The 20134-nt window shown below is 35.1% G+C and overlaps 1 protein-coding gene and 1 pseudogene across 1 annotated transcript; both read right to left on the bottom strand.

Annotated features, from left to right (window-relative positions):
- Window positions 1-294: 294 nt before the first annotated feature.
- Window positions 295-6136, bottom strand: LOC110696234 (NADP-dependent malic enzyme-like). The gene is made up of 19 exons (XM_021873514.1): window positions 5960-6136; window positions 5477-5670; window positions 4811-4931; window positions 4644-4718; window positions 4085-4236; window positions 3871-3976; window positions 3675-3740; window positions 3335-3502; window positions 3166-3249; window positions 2984-3082; window positions 2630-2677; window positions 2453-2506; window positions 2241-2339; window positions 2055-2144; window positions 1699-1776; window positions 1512-1586; window positions 1340-1430; window positions 747-875; window positions 295-658 (listed from the first exon to the last, which is right to left on the bottom strand). Exons 1-19 carry the CDS (start codon window positions 5993-5995, stop codon window positions 570-572), a joined length of 1854 nt encoding a protein of 617 aa, XP_021729206.1. The 5' UTR covers window positions 5996-6136; the 3' UTR covers window positions 295-569.
- Window positions 6137-7394: 1258 nt separating this feature from the next.
- On the bottom strand, window positions 7395-16754 carry LOC110696235 (annotated as a pseudogene).
- Between the last annotated feature and the right edge of the window lie 3380 nt (window positions 16755-20134).

Raw genomic sequence — 20134 nt, 5'->3', positions numbered from 1 at the left:
TCTGAACTCACTGGATGCTCATAATTGTAAAAATTACAAAGTTCTTCTCATAAATTATGAATTTATGAGTAATAAACATACGGATATTAGCTGTTATGTGTGCTTTATGTGGCTGATATACACCTTATACAAAAAGATTTAATTCCCTCTATGTATAATTTTCAAGCATGTTTATACACCCTTGCCCCGGCTTATTCTTTTTACACCCGACAGATTCTCAAGATTTGCATTCGAATAAGTTTGATAAAAATTGAAGTCTTAATTCATAAAAGCAAAAATTCAGCTGAAGGAAACAGCTTTGAGCAAAATTATTTCATTGAAACTTCCAAGTTCAATATACTGGTTGGATTTTATAAAAATTGAAGTCTTAATTCATAATAGCAGATCCGGTAGATACAATACTCGTATAACAATGCATAGCACTATATATTGATCTGCAGACATTCAAGAAAGGAATGTATGCAGAAAATTAGCCGGAGTAGAATGTAAAGATTACAAAAGGATAACTAGACTAAGAAGCCCAAGTAAAGGAAGATCCAAAACTGCAGGGAATTTCATAACCACATTCTTCAACGGTAATTTCTGTAATTAGGGCTGTACATGCAGCTCTCAGCATATTTTACCAGATTCTCTGGCTGTGGAAGCCGACTAGCCAAACCTACACAAAAGCACAGATGGATAATCAGCGGACTACAAGAAGATCCAAGTATTTCTTCATATATCAGACAGTTAAAGTAATTGCTCACCGAGTTCATAAGCCTTCTCTGCAACTTTGGCAGCAATATTAGCAGATATATTTCTAATGTCTTTGTATGGTGGATAGATAAGTCCCTTCGCTAAGTGCTCTTCTGTAACTTGTGCAGCCAATGCCTCAGCTGTTTACAGATTGATAAAGAGTTACTTTTACTTTTTCTCCGTCAAGGAAGATAACAAAAATCATAGGGTAGGAAAAAAAAAATGGTTTTATTGTGCTATTTAAAAAATTTCTGAAAGACCCAGAGAGATTAGCTTCAAAAGTAGGAAGAAGATAGAGCTGGTCAAAACTGGCCTCATCCAACTCAGGCCGTGTTTACAGAATGCCAGCCCAATTGATCGGACTTTTATGGGGAGTATGTTACCGACTCCAGCTCAATCTATACCCGATCTTATCAATTTTCTGCAGTACTTTCCAGGCCAAAATGCAGCCTGGCCTGATTTTTTGGACAATGGAACAGTCCATGATCAGCTCTAGAAGAAAAGTTGTATGAAGAATTGTAGAGGCTATATGTCTTTGCACAATCACAAAACAAGAAATCAAAATTTGTAGTTTAAACTTTTACAGTTTCAGTGGGGCACTTACAGGCAGCCAAAAGCATGTCATCATGAACACGAATAGCACCACACATTATCAGACCCAAACCAAAACCAGGGAATATGTAAGCATTATTTGCCTGCAACATGACAATTAAAGGTTAACTTTCAATCTAGATAAAGAGGGTCCCTAAAAAAAAGGCAGTGGTTGCAGGTTAGACCTGTCCAGGAACAAAAGTATGTCCTTCATATTCGACTGGATCAAATGGGCTTCCACTGGCAAATATTGCTTGGCCCTAAATCATTTCAAAGAATAAAGCCATATTTATGTCAGTTTCATCTTGTAGAAAAGAAAGAAATAAAGGTGAGAATTGAAAATTGAAAAGGCAAACAAAAACGGTTATTTACCTTGCTCCATGTGTAGGCCTCCTCAGCAGTACATTCTGACTGTGATGTAGGATTTGATAGAGCAAGGATGAGAGGTTTCTGCACAGATAACCACATGAACACACTATGTTAAGCTTACAACTAGACCTAGCAAAACCACGCCGTCCCAGATTACTTGAAATTACATGACCCAAATTTGATCAAACTATTTACCCAACGTCTCAACCTGACCCGACTCAAAATTAATGTCACAATAAACCCGAAAATGATCTGACCTGAAGCCAAACTAAGTGAATCATCGCACAAATATGGCTCCAAACCTAAATCGTCTAAATACAAAACAAGAAGCAGAAACATAAATGAAAGTAGAATGGTACCGAATTGATAGATGACATGGCTTCAACCACCTCCTTAGTGAATGTCTTTCCCTTTCCAGAAGTACCTATCAACACAGTGGGTTTGATTACCTGAGAAACAAAGGACACAGAAGTAAGTATAAAACTTTAGTCACAAGAAAATCTCTTATTGATGAAATGCCTTTTTAGTAGCCAATTCTCGTTCACCTGTACTGCTTCTAAAAGAGTTGTAACAGGTTTAGCCTCATGTGCCCAAGGCAGTTTGAAAGACTGAAGCGACTCCTTCCTAGAGCTAACAACAAGTCCCTGCCATCAAAATAGTAAATAAATATTGTAGTAAAAGATAATTAGAGTCAAGAATGATAAAGTAATGGCCTTTATATGAAATTTTAATAAGCATCAGGATGAGTGGATAATACCTTGGAGTCTACAAGCCATATCTTCTTTCTCATTTCTTCAACAGGAGCATTTGTCTGTGCAAAAACAGCAGAGAAAAATAGTAAGGTGGGATAAAAAAAAGGGGAGTAAAGATGAGAGCATGGTTGTAATGAATTTCCAGAAACAAAAAAATGAATAAATTAGGACCAGTTTGATACCTTGTTTGACATCTCACGAGCTATAAGCTCAGCGATACCTGTTCCAGCCTTCAGATAACAAAAGTTTCAAGTGTCAGATAACAGAAGGAACTATCTAAAATTAGAAAGGACTGAACATGTATCCAGTTGAACCAAGGGGTGGGGGGAGGGTGCAAAAGGCAAGAGAGCTGCAGTAGCACAACCAGCATCATCTGAAGTTATTTGAAGAAGTGACAGAATACAAGATGATATGTTGATATTATTTCAATATTTCTTTATCCAGGAAGCAACTTTTAGCAGTTTGGGCAACATACGAATACCAATAATACTGCATATATAATGTGTTTCTCAAAATAAGCTTGTTAAATTGCTCACTTCTCCAGCGCCCAAAAATAAGAATGTATGGTCAGCCAAGTTTCCTCCCAGTGGTTTCAAAGAGGCAATGAGCCCAGCGAGAACCACAGAGGCAGTACCCTGCACTCAAAACAAGGGGTTTTACATTAGTTGAAACTTCTAAAAGAAATCACACGATCTTAAGTCACGAGAACTTTCATCACCTGTATGTCGTCATTGAAGACAAGGTGAGTTTTGCGGTATTTCTCCAGCAATTCAAATGCATTATGGTTGGCAAAATCTTCGAACTGTATGAATGTCATAATAACAACAGAGTTAGTTTATTGGGAAAACATGTTTATTGTAATTAGAGGCTCAGAATTTGTGACTGACCTGTACTAGGATTTTCTCGCCATAGTTCTGCTTGACTGCAGACATAAATTCCTGAGCAAACTCAGCGTATTCATTCCCTGTAGCCCTATTTTGCTTCAGACCAATGTAAAATTCGTCGTTCAATAGCTTCTCATTATTTGTGCCAACATCAAGGGTTATAGGCAAGCACTGCAAAGGAAGAAGATAAGATAAACATACAGTTAGATCTGGGAGTAGGGGACTTAATAGCATGCCTTTACGCATCCAGATGAACTAATAGTCAGTACAGATTACATGCTTCACATACAGAAACCATAAAAATGATTACAATATAAGAGCTTAATCGAAATCAATTGCTTACTGCTGAAGGGCGAACTCCACCAAGTGCTGTGTACAAGGAAAGTTTTCCAACAGGTATGCCCATTCCCTAAACAAAGTAAGTTTGTCTTATCAATCATGACTACATGAATCTAACAGAAAAATCAAGGTAGAGTGGAGGGAAGTTAAAAAGGAGTGTCAGAGACTTAAAAAGGAAGCAGATTAAACATGCTCAATACCTGGCAACCAAGGTCTCCTAGTCCAAGGATACGCTCACCATCAGTAACCACGATAACTTGAATATTCTTTTCAGGCCAGTTCTTCAAAATCTCAAGAATTTTTCCCCTGAAACACCAAAAGACATCAAATTCTGACTTCCTAAAACATAATGCAAGTCAAACAAACTATTTTTATCCTACAAGGAAAATAATGAGAATGCTCCAGAAAACATACTTATCCTTCAAACTGATGAAAAGACCTTGGGGGCGTCTAAAGATACTTCCATACTTTTGGCAAGCCTCACCAACAGTTGGAGTGTACACTAGTGGTAGCAATTCTTCAACATGGTCAATAAGAAGCTTATAAAACAGTTTCTCATTCCTCTCCTGTAAAAATTACAGCATCAACAGATCAATCATGCAACACTTACATCTTACTATGAGTCACCACATACATTTAAGTAGCATTTTGCAAACTGATGCCTGTTCAGAATTACTTTTGAGATTATTATGTATTATATGATTTCCATCAAAGTATATCATTTATGAAATTAGTGGCTGCGAGGTCTGTCTTTAATTCAACACTCCAAATTGTACATGTACTGTCCTGTAAGCCAAGATCATTACCATTGTAGCTCTCCAGCTCCAGAAAGTACAAATAAAATTCTCAAATTAACATCAGATTATTGGCTTACACTACTTAATTATTAGTAGTACATGTAAAAATAAATTTGAACTGACAAAATAGCGCCATACAGTAACAACTTTCGTAAATGTCAAACACACAGATATACCTGAAGATCCATCATAGCAATGTATTTCTGCAAGGGAGTTTCATATTGTCTGAGAGTCGCCAAAAATTTCTTCGCCTGATGTTCCAAAATCACGATTAAGAACTACTACTCTAAAGCGAAAAAAGCTTAAACAAATTTGACAAACAAACAAGGTTTAGTGATTTAACCTGAAGCTCCTGAGACAGACATGCAGGTGGTAATAAACCACGCAAGTAGTGAGCATCTCTTTCTTTCTCTGTAAAAGCAAGCCCTTTGTTGTGATGGGGATCCCTCAGCAATGTATACCCACTGCAATAACAGTACTTGATTAATATATGATCATGACAAATCTTTTCGGCTTTTTCGCAATCAAAAACATCCAAAGAGTTCAACACATGCCTTAAGAAAATATCTGTTACAAATTTCGATCTAATACAGGTAAAATGCAGTAATGCAGAAGTCTTGTCTTGACTAAAAGAACATCCAAGAACTAGTTAATCCATAAATCTTTAAATCCAGGAAATAATTTCTCAACCTCCATTTCTGTATAATCACGAAAATTATTCATATATTATGATCAAGCCATAATTTCCTTTTTTGATCTCACAATCAGACATTACATGAACACAACAAAGCAAAAAAACCCATTTCATATATTCAATTTTTTTTACAGTAGTTACTTAGAATAATTTAAACATTGTACAAGAAAGAAACCCATATCAATATATTATGATGCACCAACACGTAAAAGATCAAAATACTACCATGAAAAATTTACTAGAAGCAACAAAAACGACAATACTCAAGACGAGATCAAACCCGTCTACGTAACATAAAATAAATGTAACAATCACCTGGCAACAGATACTGTCCAAGGAGTGATATGTTGAGCCTCGGTGGCAGAATCCTCACCGTACACGTCCTTAACACCCCCACCAACACCGTTGGATCCTTGAGTCATCTCATCCAGTGCATTACCAGTACTCATAATTCCTCTAATCACCCTTTTTTCTCTCTCTCCTTTGACCTTCAAATTGACCAATAATCTCTGCAACAACAAAAAAAAAAAAAAGGCACAAAAACTAACAAACCCAGAAAATCAATGAAACCCAGAAAGATACAAATTGTTCCTTTTGTTGCAGAAAACGTGGGTTATTTTTATAAGCAAATTTAGAAATGTAAACAAGGGTAGAATTAGAATTATTTTTAATTTTACAAAAATAAAAAAATAAAAAAAAAGTTTGATTTGTCTTAGGACTAAGATTTGGAATCAAGATAAAGCTAAAACGTGGCTTAATAAATTTGATTAAAGAATTGTAAAAGTAAATGTGAATTACCAAAAAATGTGGTCTGTTTCTATTGAGTGACATCATTATTACAGTATTTTTGGGTAATTAGTAGAAGAATTTGATTTGGGTGATGCAAGAGCCAAGAGGAAGGTGTTTACTGAGAAAAGTCAACTATCTTTTATTGTAAAGTCAAAGGAGAGAGAAAAGTTTTTGTGAGAAATACGCGTATGTTGTTGGTGAACCATGACTAGACTGCACTTTTAATTATAAAATGGTGTGCTCATACTAGCAGTCTAGAAATGTAGAAATTGTGGAATTCAAATGTGTTCATACATTATGTCTAAATTTAAATGCTATAATTGTACAAATTTACTCAAATGGGAAAAGAATCAAATTACAATTTAAAAATTAGAATCATAACATTAACGTTACTCAATTTTGTATGTTGAATTAGACTATGCTACGATAGTTAATTAAAACTTATTTTACCACCTTCATTTGATCCACTTTGATATGCGTGCATTTGTTAAATTGATACTGTATAATTTTTTAAAAAAATGAGTTTATCTTAGTTTCGAAAATATGTTTGTGACTATTGCACCAAAAAAAAAAAAAAAATGTTTGTGACTATACTTTTATAGCCAATTTGAATGTCATAAAAGATATGTCAATAATTTTAAAAGATATTGAAATATTGCCATTCCATTTTCTTGCAAGTACTTCCTAATTAACAATTTCCGTAACAAAACTACCAAAAACATTGATTAGTGTCAAATTAATGCTAGGTGGTGTTAGAAAATATAAATAAACCTATAATCAATGTTTGAAGGAATTGTTAGGGGGTGAGGTTAGGGTAACCTCAAAGGTTGATATCCATTTTAGACAATTAATAGAGTTTTTTTTTTTTTTTTTTTTTTTGATGAAAAGAATGGCGCCTTAATTCCTTATATTAATAATAGAGTTTATTAAATACGAGAGTATTGATCAACATTAAATTTATTGAATAGATGTTTATCTACGTTCTAAAAAGTTTCATCGACAAATATTGTTAAAATGTATCTTTTAGATAATTATTAAATAGCACCAACTATGACTTACTGACTTTATGAGTCTATGAATCTAGGCATCATAACTAAGGGTGTTTTTGGAGCAAAGTTCCCAAAAGTAAAATTAAAATAAGAATTTGAATGATGGAGTATTGTACTACAATCTACATTAATATCACACCAAAAAAAAAAAAAACATGTAGACCAAATAAACTAATCTTGTACAGGAAAACGAGGACATGTAATGATATGAATACAAAAGGAACGAGGAACTCAAATCCCTCGAGCCGCCCGTGGGTCGCACCATGCTACCAGCAACGAAGCCTGTTTGCCGCTGTTAGGCCAATTGCTGCCCTTGATTTCTCTAGCACGTTGCAGCAACATGTTAAACAATTGTACTGTGGTAGTATGATCGAAGTTGAGTACTTGAGTTGTCACATTGCCAATTAATTTTATGTATTTTTGTTGAGGAAGCATTGCCAATTACTTAAATAGTCACATCCTATTATTCGCACACAAAAAACAAGTCTTAATTATAGAAAGACTGCAGCTATGAAATAGAGGAAGTACGCTTAAACTTTCTTTCAAAAAAAAAAAAAAAAAGTACGCTTAATCTGCAAAAAGAATCATTGTATTGAATTTTATTCGATTCCCCAGTAAAATATTTCTGGTTATATGAAAGCTATATAATGATCTGGGATTACTCATCTTTATGACCATCCATACAGGCCAAAAAAAAAAAAACACTTCAGCAATCCCTAATAATCTCTGATTCTAGGACAGCTTCTTCAATAGCCATCACACCCTCCTTCAAGGTTTCTTTGCTGTAGTTCATTCAACATACACAGATGTACTCATCTTTATGACCATCCATAGAACCAACTTGCACTCATGATACATCGTTTGAGTTCTTACTAGCAACATACACAGAAAACAAAGCTACATGAAAGAACTACTCTATAGACTAATAGACTATAGTCTATACAATCTCATATGTACTTCTAGATGCCTGTCCTTCACAGGAAAATCTATCGATAGCTTAGTCTCACTTGTTCCGAATAGACACCTAATCTCCCAAAGAAGACTATGACATGGGAGCAAATACAAATGCAAGTACATATAACATATTCAAGAAGCAATTACACTCTTATCGCATGTCATCTGCAACCTGAGAACTCCGAACTCCCCAGAAAGTTTTTTGGCTTCAACTTCTTGTTTGCGGCAGTAAAGAGCCAACCCATGTGACTCTCACAGGTAGCACAGTTGGCAATGGTCCATTTATATCTGCAAAACATACATAAACAAAGAGCTTATATATTAATTGTTGCTAAAGGAAATTACTTCCACTTCACTCCTATGGTACAACTCAAGTATAATAGCATACAAACCGAAACATATAATTTGGCAGTAATAATGATCTGACAAGTATTAAAATTGAATAGCATACCCTGGAAACCAGCTGTATTCTTCTCTTGGTCGGCCAATCAGTGCCAAACCATTGGCTTTGTAAAGAGTCATTATCTCATGCACAAAGCCATTTGGATTAACATATGCACCAAGAGGGCCTTCGTTAGACATCACCAGCATATCACTTCGCCTGGCAATTACAGTCTGTAACAAGGCAAGAAGAGGCAGAATCATATTAGTCAAGGTATTACACAATTTAAACTCATTTTGACAAATACATCTTTTAGCACAATAGGTAAGAAACATCAAAAGCAAAGTGCATGGTATAGCTGCATTTTAGTTGCTGTAGTAATGGGTAAAAAACAATAATGATGGTGGAGGTTCTTATTATCTGAATCAAGAACCTTAGGTACCCAGTGCCAGTCTCATTACAAACCATAAGCTAAGGCCTAAGGACACAGCTCCCGACCCTCAGTCCTTCCTTTTTCATCCAACTAAAAGACGAAAAAGGTTGACAGGAAAAATAAAAAGGCTGGAAATTTAAGTAATTCGATAATACCTGACAGTTTTTACACCTCACACGATCAAATCCTTCAAGTAGTTCGATTTCTCGACGTAATCTATAGGAGACTCCATTAATTTCTAGGAGTTCCTGTCTTGTAGACTCGGATATAGGAATTTTACTGGCAATATAAAATGACAAGATATCAGGCTTTCTGACAAACCCATCCATACTCGGCGCTCCAACAACCTGCTTCCACATATCTGCAAAACAAGCGGAAGCACCCTTGTAAGAAATTGCAATGCACCTTCAACATAGCCTACTTAGATTTCCTCACTTTCACATCAGAACGCAAAGTCTCAAAAGTTAAATCAAAACTAAAGCTTCAGAACGAATGGTCCTCATAATACTTCCATAAGAACAGTGTTAAGGTCACAGAAGCTAGCACTATTACACAAGGATGCATTTATGAACCTTTTATTTTAGTTGGAATGGAAACTGGTCGTTGACTCAACCTAAAAGTCTGCCACAGTGCTATATCTTTTATGAGCAAAATTATCAACATATTTATTTTATGCTCTGGCTACATCACTAAGAAGAATATATAGTATAGCTGCTGCAGTGTCAGAAAATATTTCACAGGAATGAGGAACCATTTGACATTGGGTAATGAGAAAGACAGCAAAAAGATCAGACCTTCAAGAAAATAAAATTGGGAATCGAAATCCATTCCCTTGCTCCTTTTTTTAAAGCTTTATTTATATTGGGAACTAGTTCTCCCTAATTTCAACTTATTGCAATTCCACCTTATAGAAATTGAAGCTCAATCACTTTAACCACACAAAATTCATCATCCACAATCATACATTAAGACTTGCAGTTGCAAAAAAGCTTTCCCAAATTACAACAGCTAGAAAAATGAAATTTCATATATACTTTCTATGCCAGCAGAGCATGACAGCCCTCAAACACAGTGTCAATAAAAGATACGCTAAAGAACTACAGTAAGATGCATTACATAACCATCTTTCACTGTGAAACTATATCAACGCACAGCCAAGGCTATTCATTCACCAAATACCTGATCTAGGACAGAAATGTGCAGGAACTTTATGCAGATTACAGACATCAGGATTTTGAGATTTTTAACTGAAGGAGAGGGAGTGCCACCAAATATAGACATAGAACATAATGTACAGAAACATTTTGCAGATTACAGGCGTTTTTGACTAAAGGAGAGAGAAAGAGAGAGAGAGAGAGTACCTGCTGCCTTTTGAGCAAGAGTGAAAGAGTCATACATCTGGTATACCCAGTATGGCAAGAATGCTCTGGGAACTGCACGGAACTGATTCAAATTGGCAGACATACCTCTCTTACCCCATGCATCTCCTTTCTGAGGCGATTGGTTAATTTTATCTTTGTTTGCAACTCCTGAGGCAACATCTATTCTCCTTCGACACTTTGATTGTGATGAACCATCACTTGATTTAGATTGTCCAGAGTGAAGCTCTGATTCACAAACATATTTCTCATCATCACTGCTTGTTGACTCATCAATCGTATCATATGCGCAACAGGACTCAACAGCACATTGATGCAATCTCATCTCTGAAATTGAAAGCTCATTCAGAAAACTTTCCTCCGACTCTGCATCAGAACAATTGCTTTCAACTGCATCTCTATGTCTCTTAGCCTGATGATGAGATTTTGTAGCATCAGAAAAGCTCCGGCTACTAAGGTTACTTAATGGCGGTAAGGTTCCAAATGCATCACGTGGGGTCCTCAAAGGCAAGTCTTCTTCAATGACCTCAATCTCTCCACAAGGCTAAAGACACAAATTTATTTGTCAAATTAACTCCTCAAAGCGGGATAAATAGCATGACAGTAGTAGCATTATGGTAATACAACATTGGGTTTGTTCTTACAGCTCCATCGGTATCGATCCAATGGCGTCTAACATGGAATCGCTGCTTTCCACAAGTAACTACATTGACAGATCCATCCTCCAAACGACGATATTGTCGAATCTGAATCAGTGGTAACAAAATTTTGAATTAAGTAATTCATGATCAATGTAGTCTACACATAGGCTACTAGATGTACCCTATTTTTTTTTTTATTATTATTATTATTATTATTTTATATTTTTTTTCTGATAATAATAATAATAATAATAATAATAATAATAATAATAATAATAATAATAATAATAATAATAATAATAATGATAATAATAATAATAATAATGGCCTTTCCGACTGATGACCATTGTCACGTATCTAGCTATATCACATATCTGGCCAAGACCTCTCATAGGAGTGGAATGGAGCAACAAGGGTTATAGCATGTAGGTATATTTTGCAAGTGAGAATAAACTCAAAAAACACAGAACTAAAATGCACCTACTCACTAATATAATCTTTTGACAAAATAAAACAAAAAATAGATACTAGTTGTAAGAACTTGAGATAAATAGATAAAGAAACTATAACTCACATACAGATCAGCTCAAGTTTATCACGATTTGGGAAAAGTTTAACAGAAATGCCTTCAGGCTCACTAACTTTTTGTTCTAATTTTGAAATAATATGAACCATATCACAACTTTCTCCTTGGCTAACTTGAAGAAGTGAATGTCAAAATATAACATACTAAATTTCACATCATCACAGAAACAGAAAAAGTGTTTCATTCCAACACAACCTTTAGTTATCTCATTTAACACTAAAATGCTTCAATATGAAATTTCCCAAACTAAATATGAAACAATCCACATCCATATTATTATAAGTTCTCTCATCACTGATCAGACACAAGCACACAATCTTAGTTAGCAAAGCTTGCCAAGGAAACAAGGAGAATATGTGATTGCGAGAAACTATGGATTTAATGAGTCCAACAAATGGGGTAAAAGAAGGTAGAAGGGGAAAAATCATTTATAAAACAAGGAATAATAAAAGGCCACAATTCCAATTTAGTTCATTTCAATATTAAAGGCCACTTTCAATATTGTGTGAATTAAATTTTGAACAATCCCAGATTCCCATATTACTCTTAATAATACATTAATACTTGTTTAAGAAACTTTAAATAAATAAATAAAATAAAATAAAAAAATAAAAAAAATAAAAATAAAAAAAAAAGACAAGCATGGAATGATGGAATGGTGAAGATGCAAATAATTAAATGGTGAAAGATAGTATCTTAACTTCTTAAGTATATATCTTTAAAATGATACGAAATCAAAACTGTCCCATTATTTAGGAGCAGAAGAAGAAGCATTTTCACAAAGTTTGTTATGTGAAAACACATGGGACGGTAAAGCTGAGAATATAGGAAGGGGGACACTAGTTTGAAACCTCCGAATAAGTAGTAACACATCTATTTTGCAATGAAGAAGCTTAAAACAAATAAATGAGGTGCTAAAAGCGTAAATCTGTACACTCATTAAGAAATCAGTGAAATTAGAAATAATACCTCTGCAGTAGTCCCAACAGCTGAAAACCTTAACCTTCCAAAATCAAGGTCTCTATAAACACGAACCTGAGCAATATAACATAAATTGCTCAAAAAAATCTTAAGTTAAGGATGAAATTCCTGACAAAGATGGCAAGTTGTTTACGTACCACACCTATGGTATAAGGGGAGTCAATCTGACCCATTGCTCTTTCTACAGCTACTATAAAATTCGGCTGTATGATTCTTAAAGGAAGAGTTGCCTCTGGGAACAGTACTACACCTGGACAACATATGTTTAAGAGGGGGGGAAAAAAAATCAATTCACCTTGTATCAAAAATTAAATATATAAATAAAAAGATTTAAAAAGATAAAGCAAGACAAATGTGTTCAACTGGGATATATTGGCACATAATTAAAGAATAATTGATACAAAAACCTTCAAGATAAAAAAGAGGGAGAGTCAAAATGGCGCCAGTATCAACAAAAGCTGTCCTGTGATGAGTGTCTTCCACCTCTGCAACAATACGCTCAATCAGGGAAATTTATTTTACATAAACAAGAACTTACATAAGAGTGTAAATGTTACTTATGCCTACCGCCCAAATAGGTATGCAATGACGCCAGACAGGTGTCAAATGTAAATTCACCCAGCCTGCCATGAGCATAAACACTAGAGTAAGAGAAAGAACATTCAAAACAAGAAGTCAGAGGCTTAGAATTATAAATAAAAGAAGTCATACTTTGTAGCTTTATATGCTACGCAAGTACAAAACATATTGAATCCATTTTCTAATTATTTCATTCTGGATGGACTATGATAGTCATCATTTCTGACTTTCAGCCATCAACAGCACAAATTTGATAGGTATATGCCATTGATAATTCTTCACTCCCTCTCACGCAGCAAGGCCAGCTTACCAACACACACATACAAGGCCAGATAATAAAAGATTTGAACATGCAAGTATGATTATTTTCATGCAAACTCAGGAGTAGAAGAATGAAGATTTCAGTCTGCATACAAGATGGGAAAATAAATTGCATCAAACCAGAAATAGATACCGACGATCACTCTTTGTAAGTGCAACCGATTGATGATTCTTCAACTCCCTCTCACGCAGCAAGGCCAGCACACCACATCTGCCCCAAGGGAAAAGAAAGAGAAGGAAGGGAAGGATATAAGGAAGAACAGGGCCTTCTGAAAGACTGAATAAACAACCATCAAGCCACATCAAAACTGCAGCATTAAAGAAAAGGTGGCCGAAGGCGAAACTCTCCAAATTTGACAACAAACAAGCATTCCACTCATTTTGCAAATCCCAACCAACCAAAGGACCAAATATAAGGTTCTAAATTTAGCATATTTCTCTTTGAGTTGAAAGATCTAGGTTTTTGCCACTTAAACCAAAGATCTGGAGAAAACGCTTAATTAGGGTGCCTCTCACAGAAATTTGGGAATTGATTTAGGCCAGAATCAATTGGAGTCACTTAAGACCAGCTCACAAGTCAAATAAACCCATGAGTTGAGTTGGATTTTTAAAGCATAGAAGGTTGCAAATGGCCCAAATATTGGATTAACTCACATGAAGCGGATCTAGGATCATTAAATTGGTGGGGCACAAACTAATTCCCAATTTAATGAATGCCTCATTTTATCTTCTATTTTTGTCTTATATGTAACAAATTATTAATAATGGTGAGAGCGTGTCACCGAAACCTCTCATTAGGTCCACCTATACTCCCACCCACTAGTGATGGCAGTGAGTAATGGTGTCTTCACTCTTTAAACATCAACTTTTGAGCATCTTCAGAAACATATTTGCACCTAATGGGTTCCCTAAGTACATAATAAGAAGATGCAAAATCAGAAAACCAAATAGGTAAGGGCAACTACTGAATATGAAAGTGTGAACGTTGACCTACAAAATGCTAAACTCTTTTTCCTTGGTACTAGGCTAGCTGATAATCTAGTCTGGAATCTGGATCTTTATAAGGTATATTAGATAGGTTAAAACACTATTGAAAGCATAAGGACTCTAAGTTGATTATGGGGAAAATTTAAAGGCGTGATAACTTGCCTCATCCTTTCCCTTCCCTACTAGTCGAGTAAAAAATCTCAACACTCAAGGAATTCTTCATTGGCAAGAGAGCTATCACTTTCCTAATAAATTAGAAACATAACTTTCTTTGTCTCTTTAAGGCACAGGCAGGCCTATCTCATGGGTGGTTCAAGATCGACTGGTGCCTCTATTTACTAGACCTAAAGGTAGTTTACTTACTCAAGAGAGTATGGAACAAAACAAGCGAGGATGCAGGAAACAATCTTATTTCTTCAACTATGATCCAGTTTGTCAGAGGGTGGTCTTTGTTGAGATGCAGCTATGCTTGGATTGCTTGCTAACGCTTATGCTTTGACATTAACCTTTCAGCATCAGTCACTTTGGTTTTCTCAAACCAAGCAATGATCCTAGCCCCTATCCTTATATGTGACCTGCCATTTTACAGCATAGGCTCCATTACATAGCGTGATCATTATCTTGGGCGTAGACCATTAGGTTTAACAGATCATAGATCATAAACAAGCTCAAGGATATTAATTATTTGTTCATGACAGTTGACTACGAAGTAAGAACTTGTCTAAATGAATAACCACGAGTATTCTATTACCACGATGCTACAATGCTCCTCCACAATGGAGATGATTGTATCAAGCAAACCATAACCAAGGTAAAAAAATAAAACAGAGAGGATCACCCTCTCATAGCAAACTACTTCTAGGTTTCCCACAACAATAATAGAGAAACAACAAGCTGGTGAGACACAGCATGAGCTTAATCCCCAATGTCTTCGAAATCTTGTTTAAATGTTTCCAATTTAGTAGCTTAGACTTTATTGAGATCTAAAATAAAATGGGTACTATTCTACCTTGTCCCTTAGCATCCTCCGCCACACTAAAAAATTGGGAGAATAGTGCTTCACTACAAAGGAATAGTATTGAGGGGGAACTTTCCTAATAGTGCAGCAATGAGATTAATGGACTGTCACCTTTACCTCAAGAGTGACCTACCTTAGGAAAATGGGTTCTGAAATGCATTTTTAATCGTAATAACCACCTATTTCACATATATTCCAGGAAAACAATAAAAGAAGATAATTTGTAATGTCGCCAAGCATTTCATAGCTAGTGGCTACCAAAGAAAACACCACCTTCTTAACCTCAATGTTTTCCAAACCCAATCCTGAATTCCTGATCATCTTCATTCAATTGTATTTCAAAGATAGGGTGTCAATCCAAACCTTTTAAAATAAGAGAATCTCACATCCCCTATAAAAAAAGGTCTTATTGAAAGTGGGGATCACATCAGAAAAAACCTGATCATCTTTAGCGACCTTATCATCCTCACTTACAAATTTGATATCATTTCACAGCTTTCTACCATAAACTATCTTCAAGAGGAACTTATAAACAATGTCACATCCTCATCCCACTAAAGAATATCTTCTCTCATACTTAACCGTTTTCTTTTTTTCACCAATTCCATGAGTTTACTCTTAAGTTTGACCCACTCCCTAATAAGCTCCTCCTCACTCTCTACTTCTCTAGCTTATTTAATTCACTACTCCTTTATAACATATCTTCTCTTAACTTGAATATTTTAGGCAAGTTTCACGATACAACTCAACACAATATATCATTATACATCATTCATCAGTTCCATGTCCACACAATCATTGAAAACTAAAAAACCCAATTTCATTCTCCTTAAGTTACATACTAACTAGTAAGTAGTAACTACTTTCTTTAATCTTTAAGAGTTTTAACATTATTACTCAAACGGGTTTCACCAATAACTCGACGAACATATCCTGTTCAGCACTGTCATGTCCTATGATATTGAAATGTCGATTATTCAGCTAACTAGCATTAATGAATCCCTATAATTTTAGCTAATTTTAGCTAATTTAGCACAAAAACCATACATAAACCCTAAAAGCGACAAAAACCAGCAATTAAACAAAGATGAAATGATCAAAATCAAGGGCAAAACATCAATTTAAACATCAAAAGAAAACAAATAAAGAAATCAAATTGAGTAACAGCGAAAAAATTAATCAAATAGAAAATCAAAAAATTACATAGCATGATCATCATCGGAGTCCTCGGGTAAACCTTCGACTTCTTCAATCTGCAATGCTTCATCATCGAGCTCTCGAATTTGCTCAATTTGGTACCTTTCTCTCTCCAAAATGCTGTCTTCGTCCATTGAAATTAGGGTTTTGGAGCTTGAATTTGTGATTAATTTGGGAGTGAGGAAGAGTTATCTATGTTGTAAGAGTATTTATTTATTTATTTAGTAATAAAATCCTGAACAAACCCAGATTTCGTAATTTTCCAGATACGTCGTTCATCTTTCTTTTGTTTTCGACAAATGTACTCAGTAAATATTTGATCTTGTAAGGGTTCGATGTCTCTCCCTCCTTTTGCTACTTTTGGTGTAACAACTAAGTTGAGGCGGGGCACTAGGGGCGAGTTTACGGGTTCACGATGTACTCAGGTGAACTGTGATTATGGCACGCACTGGTCTCCACGCGTTAAATGTCTTGGTTCGGTAAGTTTTATGTGTCAAAAAATAGTATACACGAGATATAGAGGTATCGAGGGTCTTGTCAAAAAAAAAAAGGTGTCGAGGGTGTTAAAGTGTTTGCAAATCTACGTGAGTTGAGTGTATTAGGGTAAGTTTATTGGGGGTGTTGAGATGAGTCTCACCCCAAACTCAAGCGTTAATGTAACAAAAGACTCATGTGAGTCTTGGAGTGAGTTTGGAAAATTAAAACTCTTCTCTAGACTTTGCTTGGGATAAAAATTGTTGTAACATTTCTCATGAGCCAACCAATTCTTGCCACCTCACCTAACATGCAATTCAATCCAAACTTCACAACGGCTACTTGCATGTGTAATTTGTATATATATTGCAACGGTTACTTGAATGTGCTCCAACTGATATATTGCAACGGCTAAATCATGATCAATTTGTGTATATACATATAGTATATATATATTTAGCCAAAAAAAAAAAAAAAAAAAAAAAAAACCTCTATCAAAATATATATACAAAAAATTTCCTCCCAAAAAGAATAATCATGGATCCAAATCAAAATTTCGACTTGAATTCTCTTTTATCTTTATTACAAAATAATCCTCAATTATATTCCACCATGAATTCATCTCAACAAAATCAATCTCAAATTTATCAAACTCACATATGGGGTAATGCACAAGTGCAAAATTTGACCTAATTTCTCCAATCTCAAAATTAGCAATCTACTCCTACAAATAATATTGAACAACCTTGTATGACACCCATTAGTGGTGAATTTCAACATCCGACATTTCATTTCAATCGGATAATGTTGATGTTACGACTACCACTCGTAGACCAGCATGCCGTAAATCAACACAAAAAGGGAATAAAAAAGGGTTGAGTTGGTGGATCGAAGATGAAACACTCCTTGCCATTTCTTGGTTAAATACTACCAAAGATAATGTCAATGGCAAAGCAAAAAAATAGAGCAATATTGGGAGAAGATTGCAACTTTTTGCAACGAAAATAAAAAAGAAAATCAAGTAATGAGGGAGGAAAATTCTTGCAAACAACATTGGTGGCGAGTTAATAGTGCCCTCGGTAAATTTGCAGGTTGTTTCGCCAAATACAAAAATAAAAGTGGGTACAATGAAGCATTGAAGCTATCGGAATCACGTGCATTGTACCATACATTGTACGTTTCAAAATTTCAATATGATAGTGTGTGGAGTGTTATGTGTATTACACCAAAAATTTCAAAATGACTTAGAAAGTAAAAGTCCGCAAAAAAGTTGATGGTAGTGAATCTTCTAAGAGGAGCAAGTTGTCTAAAATGGGGGACTACACCTCAAGTGGAGGGGACTTTGAGGCTTTCATTGAGAATGAAGCTAAGAGGCCACACCAATGGGTCAACAAGCTGCAAAAAGGCTACAAGCTGCCCAAAGAAAAGGTAAAAAGTGTTGTAAGTGATCATAGTAGTGAAGCCCTTTCAGTTGCAAGAAGTATTGAAGAAACACGTGCACAATCAGCTAACCAGTTAGTAGATTTAAAAGAGCAAGAACTTGAAAATCAACTCTTGTGTGCTGACGTCACCAAGATGGGCCCCTCGCAAAGAAAGTTGCATGAGAAAGAATTACAAGTACTTGCTGAGAAATATGGATGGACTTTTGATGATTAGATTGTAGTAGTATACTTATGGTATGTAGTTAATTTAAATTAATTTGTAATAAAGGTAGTAGTAGTATTAGTGTAGACTAGTAGTAGTATTAGTGTAGACTGTAGACTAGTCGTAGGAGTATTTTAAATTCATGTTGTTGATGTTGTAAAAGTAATAGTAATAGTAGTATGTTTAAATAAAATTTATTAAATTATATGCAAAAGTGAGAGAAATGAAGTGATCACCTACTATTTACGTAAACCCACAACCGATGACGTCCAACGTCTTCTACAAGTTAACGAGGCTCGCGAATTTCCTGGTATGCTAGGAAGCATCGATTGTATGCACTGGCAATGGGAGAAATGTCCAGTGGCATGGCAAGGCCAGTACACTCGAGGTGATCAAGGGGTCCCTACCATGATATTAGAAGTTGTTGCTTCTAAAGATTTATGGATTTGGCATGCCTATTTTGGTGTTGCAGGTTCCAACAACAATATTAATGTACTGGATCGGTCTCCAATATTTGATGAGCTTCTTGAAGGCTAAAGCCCTAACATACAATACACAATAAATGGAACATTGTACAATTTGGGATACTACCTAGCAGATGATATCTACTCTGAGTGGCCGGTTTTTGTCAAATCTATTCCTCGAGCTAACATGCTCTCTGAGAAAAGGAAACAATTTTCACAATTTCAAGAAGGCACAAGAAAGGGACATTGAACGAGCATTTGGAGTCCTCCAAAAGAGATTCGCAATTGTATGTAACCCAACACGTTTGTGAAAAAAAAAAGTGAAGTAGGGGATGTCATGAAAGCATGCATTATATTGCATAATATGATCATTGAAGATGAAAGAGATGATAACTACGAAATGAATCCACCAAGAGATATCCAATACTCTGTAGCAGCGAATCAAGCAGAAGCACCTGAACTTCAGCATGGTCTTCTTCGAAATTATTATGCAAATCGGGATCGATACTTCGAAAATCATATTCGAATTCGTAATCAAACTCAATGTCATCAATTGCAACATGACTTGATGGAGAATATATCGTCACGTTTTGGAGGAGGTGCTAATAACTAATTATTGTTGTTTTAAATTTCATGTTTATTAAGTTTAACTTGCCTTTTGATTTCAAGTGTTGTAGAAGTACAATTGTTGTTTTATATAAAAAAAAATTGCAATATAAAAAATTTCGCAGTATTATAAAATTATCATTATGTATAATAAAATAAATTTAGTAATTATCGTTGTGTATTATTTCGTCCATAACAAGTTTTACGATATTAATTTAAATTAATTTTATCCGAATTATCATAAATGAGTATTAAATTATTAGACATGAATATTAATAAGGATAATTTGTAAATTACCACCCAAAAATAGTATCAATTTCTAACTAACCACCCAATTAAAATTTTATTTTAAATTACCACCCATTAAATTAAAAAAAACGCTCAGATTACCACCCATTTTGTTTTTCCGGTGGAATTTCCGTCAGTGGGCCCCACTTTTTTTATTTTTTTCCTTTTTTTTCTGGCTTTCTCACTCTCTCTCCCCGATTT

The sequence above is a fragment of the Chenopodium quinoa genome, unplaced genomic scaffold, assembly GCF_001683475.1.
Source record: "Chenopodium quinoa cultivar QQ74 unplaced genomic scaffold, ASM168347v1, whole genome shotgun sequence".
Taxonomy (NCBI): Eukaryota; Viridiplantae; Streptophyta; class Magnoliopsida; order Caryophyllales; family Amaranthaceae; genus Chenopodium; species Chenopodium quinoa.
This window is presented reverse-complemented; position numbering and strand designations above follow the sequence as displayed.

Excerpts from the sequence above, each read along its gene's own strand:
- LOC110696234 (XM_021873514.1), bottom strand. The coding sequence starts at position 5,995 with ATGATGTCACTCAATAGAAACAGACCACATTTTTTG. Across the intron at positions 3,503-3,674 it reads GTGGAGTTCGCCCTTCAGCA|TGCTTGCCTATAACCCTTGA; the intron begins GTAAGCAATTGA and ends CTTCCTTTGCAG. Across the intron at positions 3,083-3,165 it reads TCTTCAATGACGACATACAG|GGTACTGCCTCTGTGGTTCT; the intron begins GTGATGAAAGTT and ends TTTTGAGTGCAG.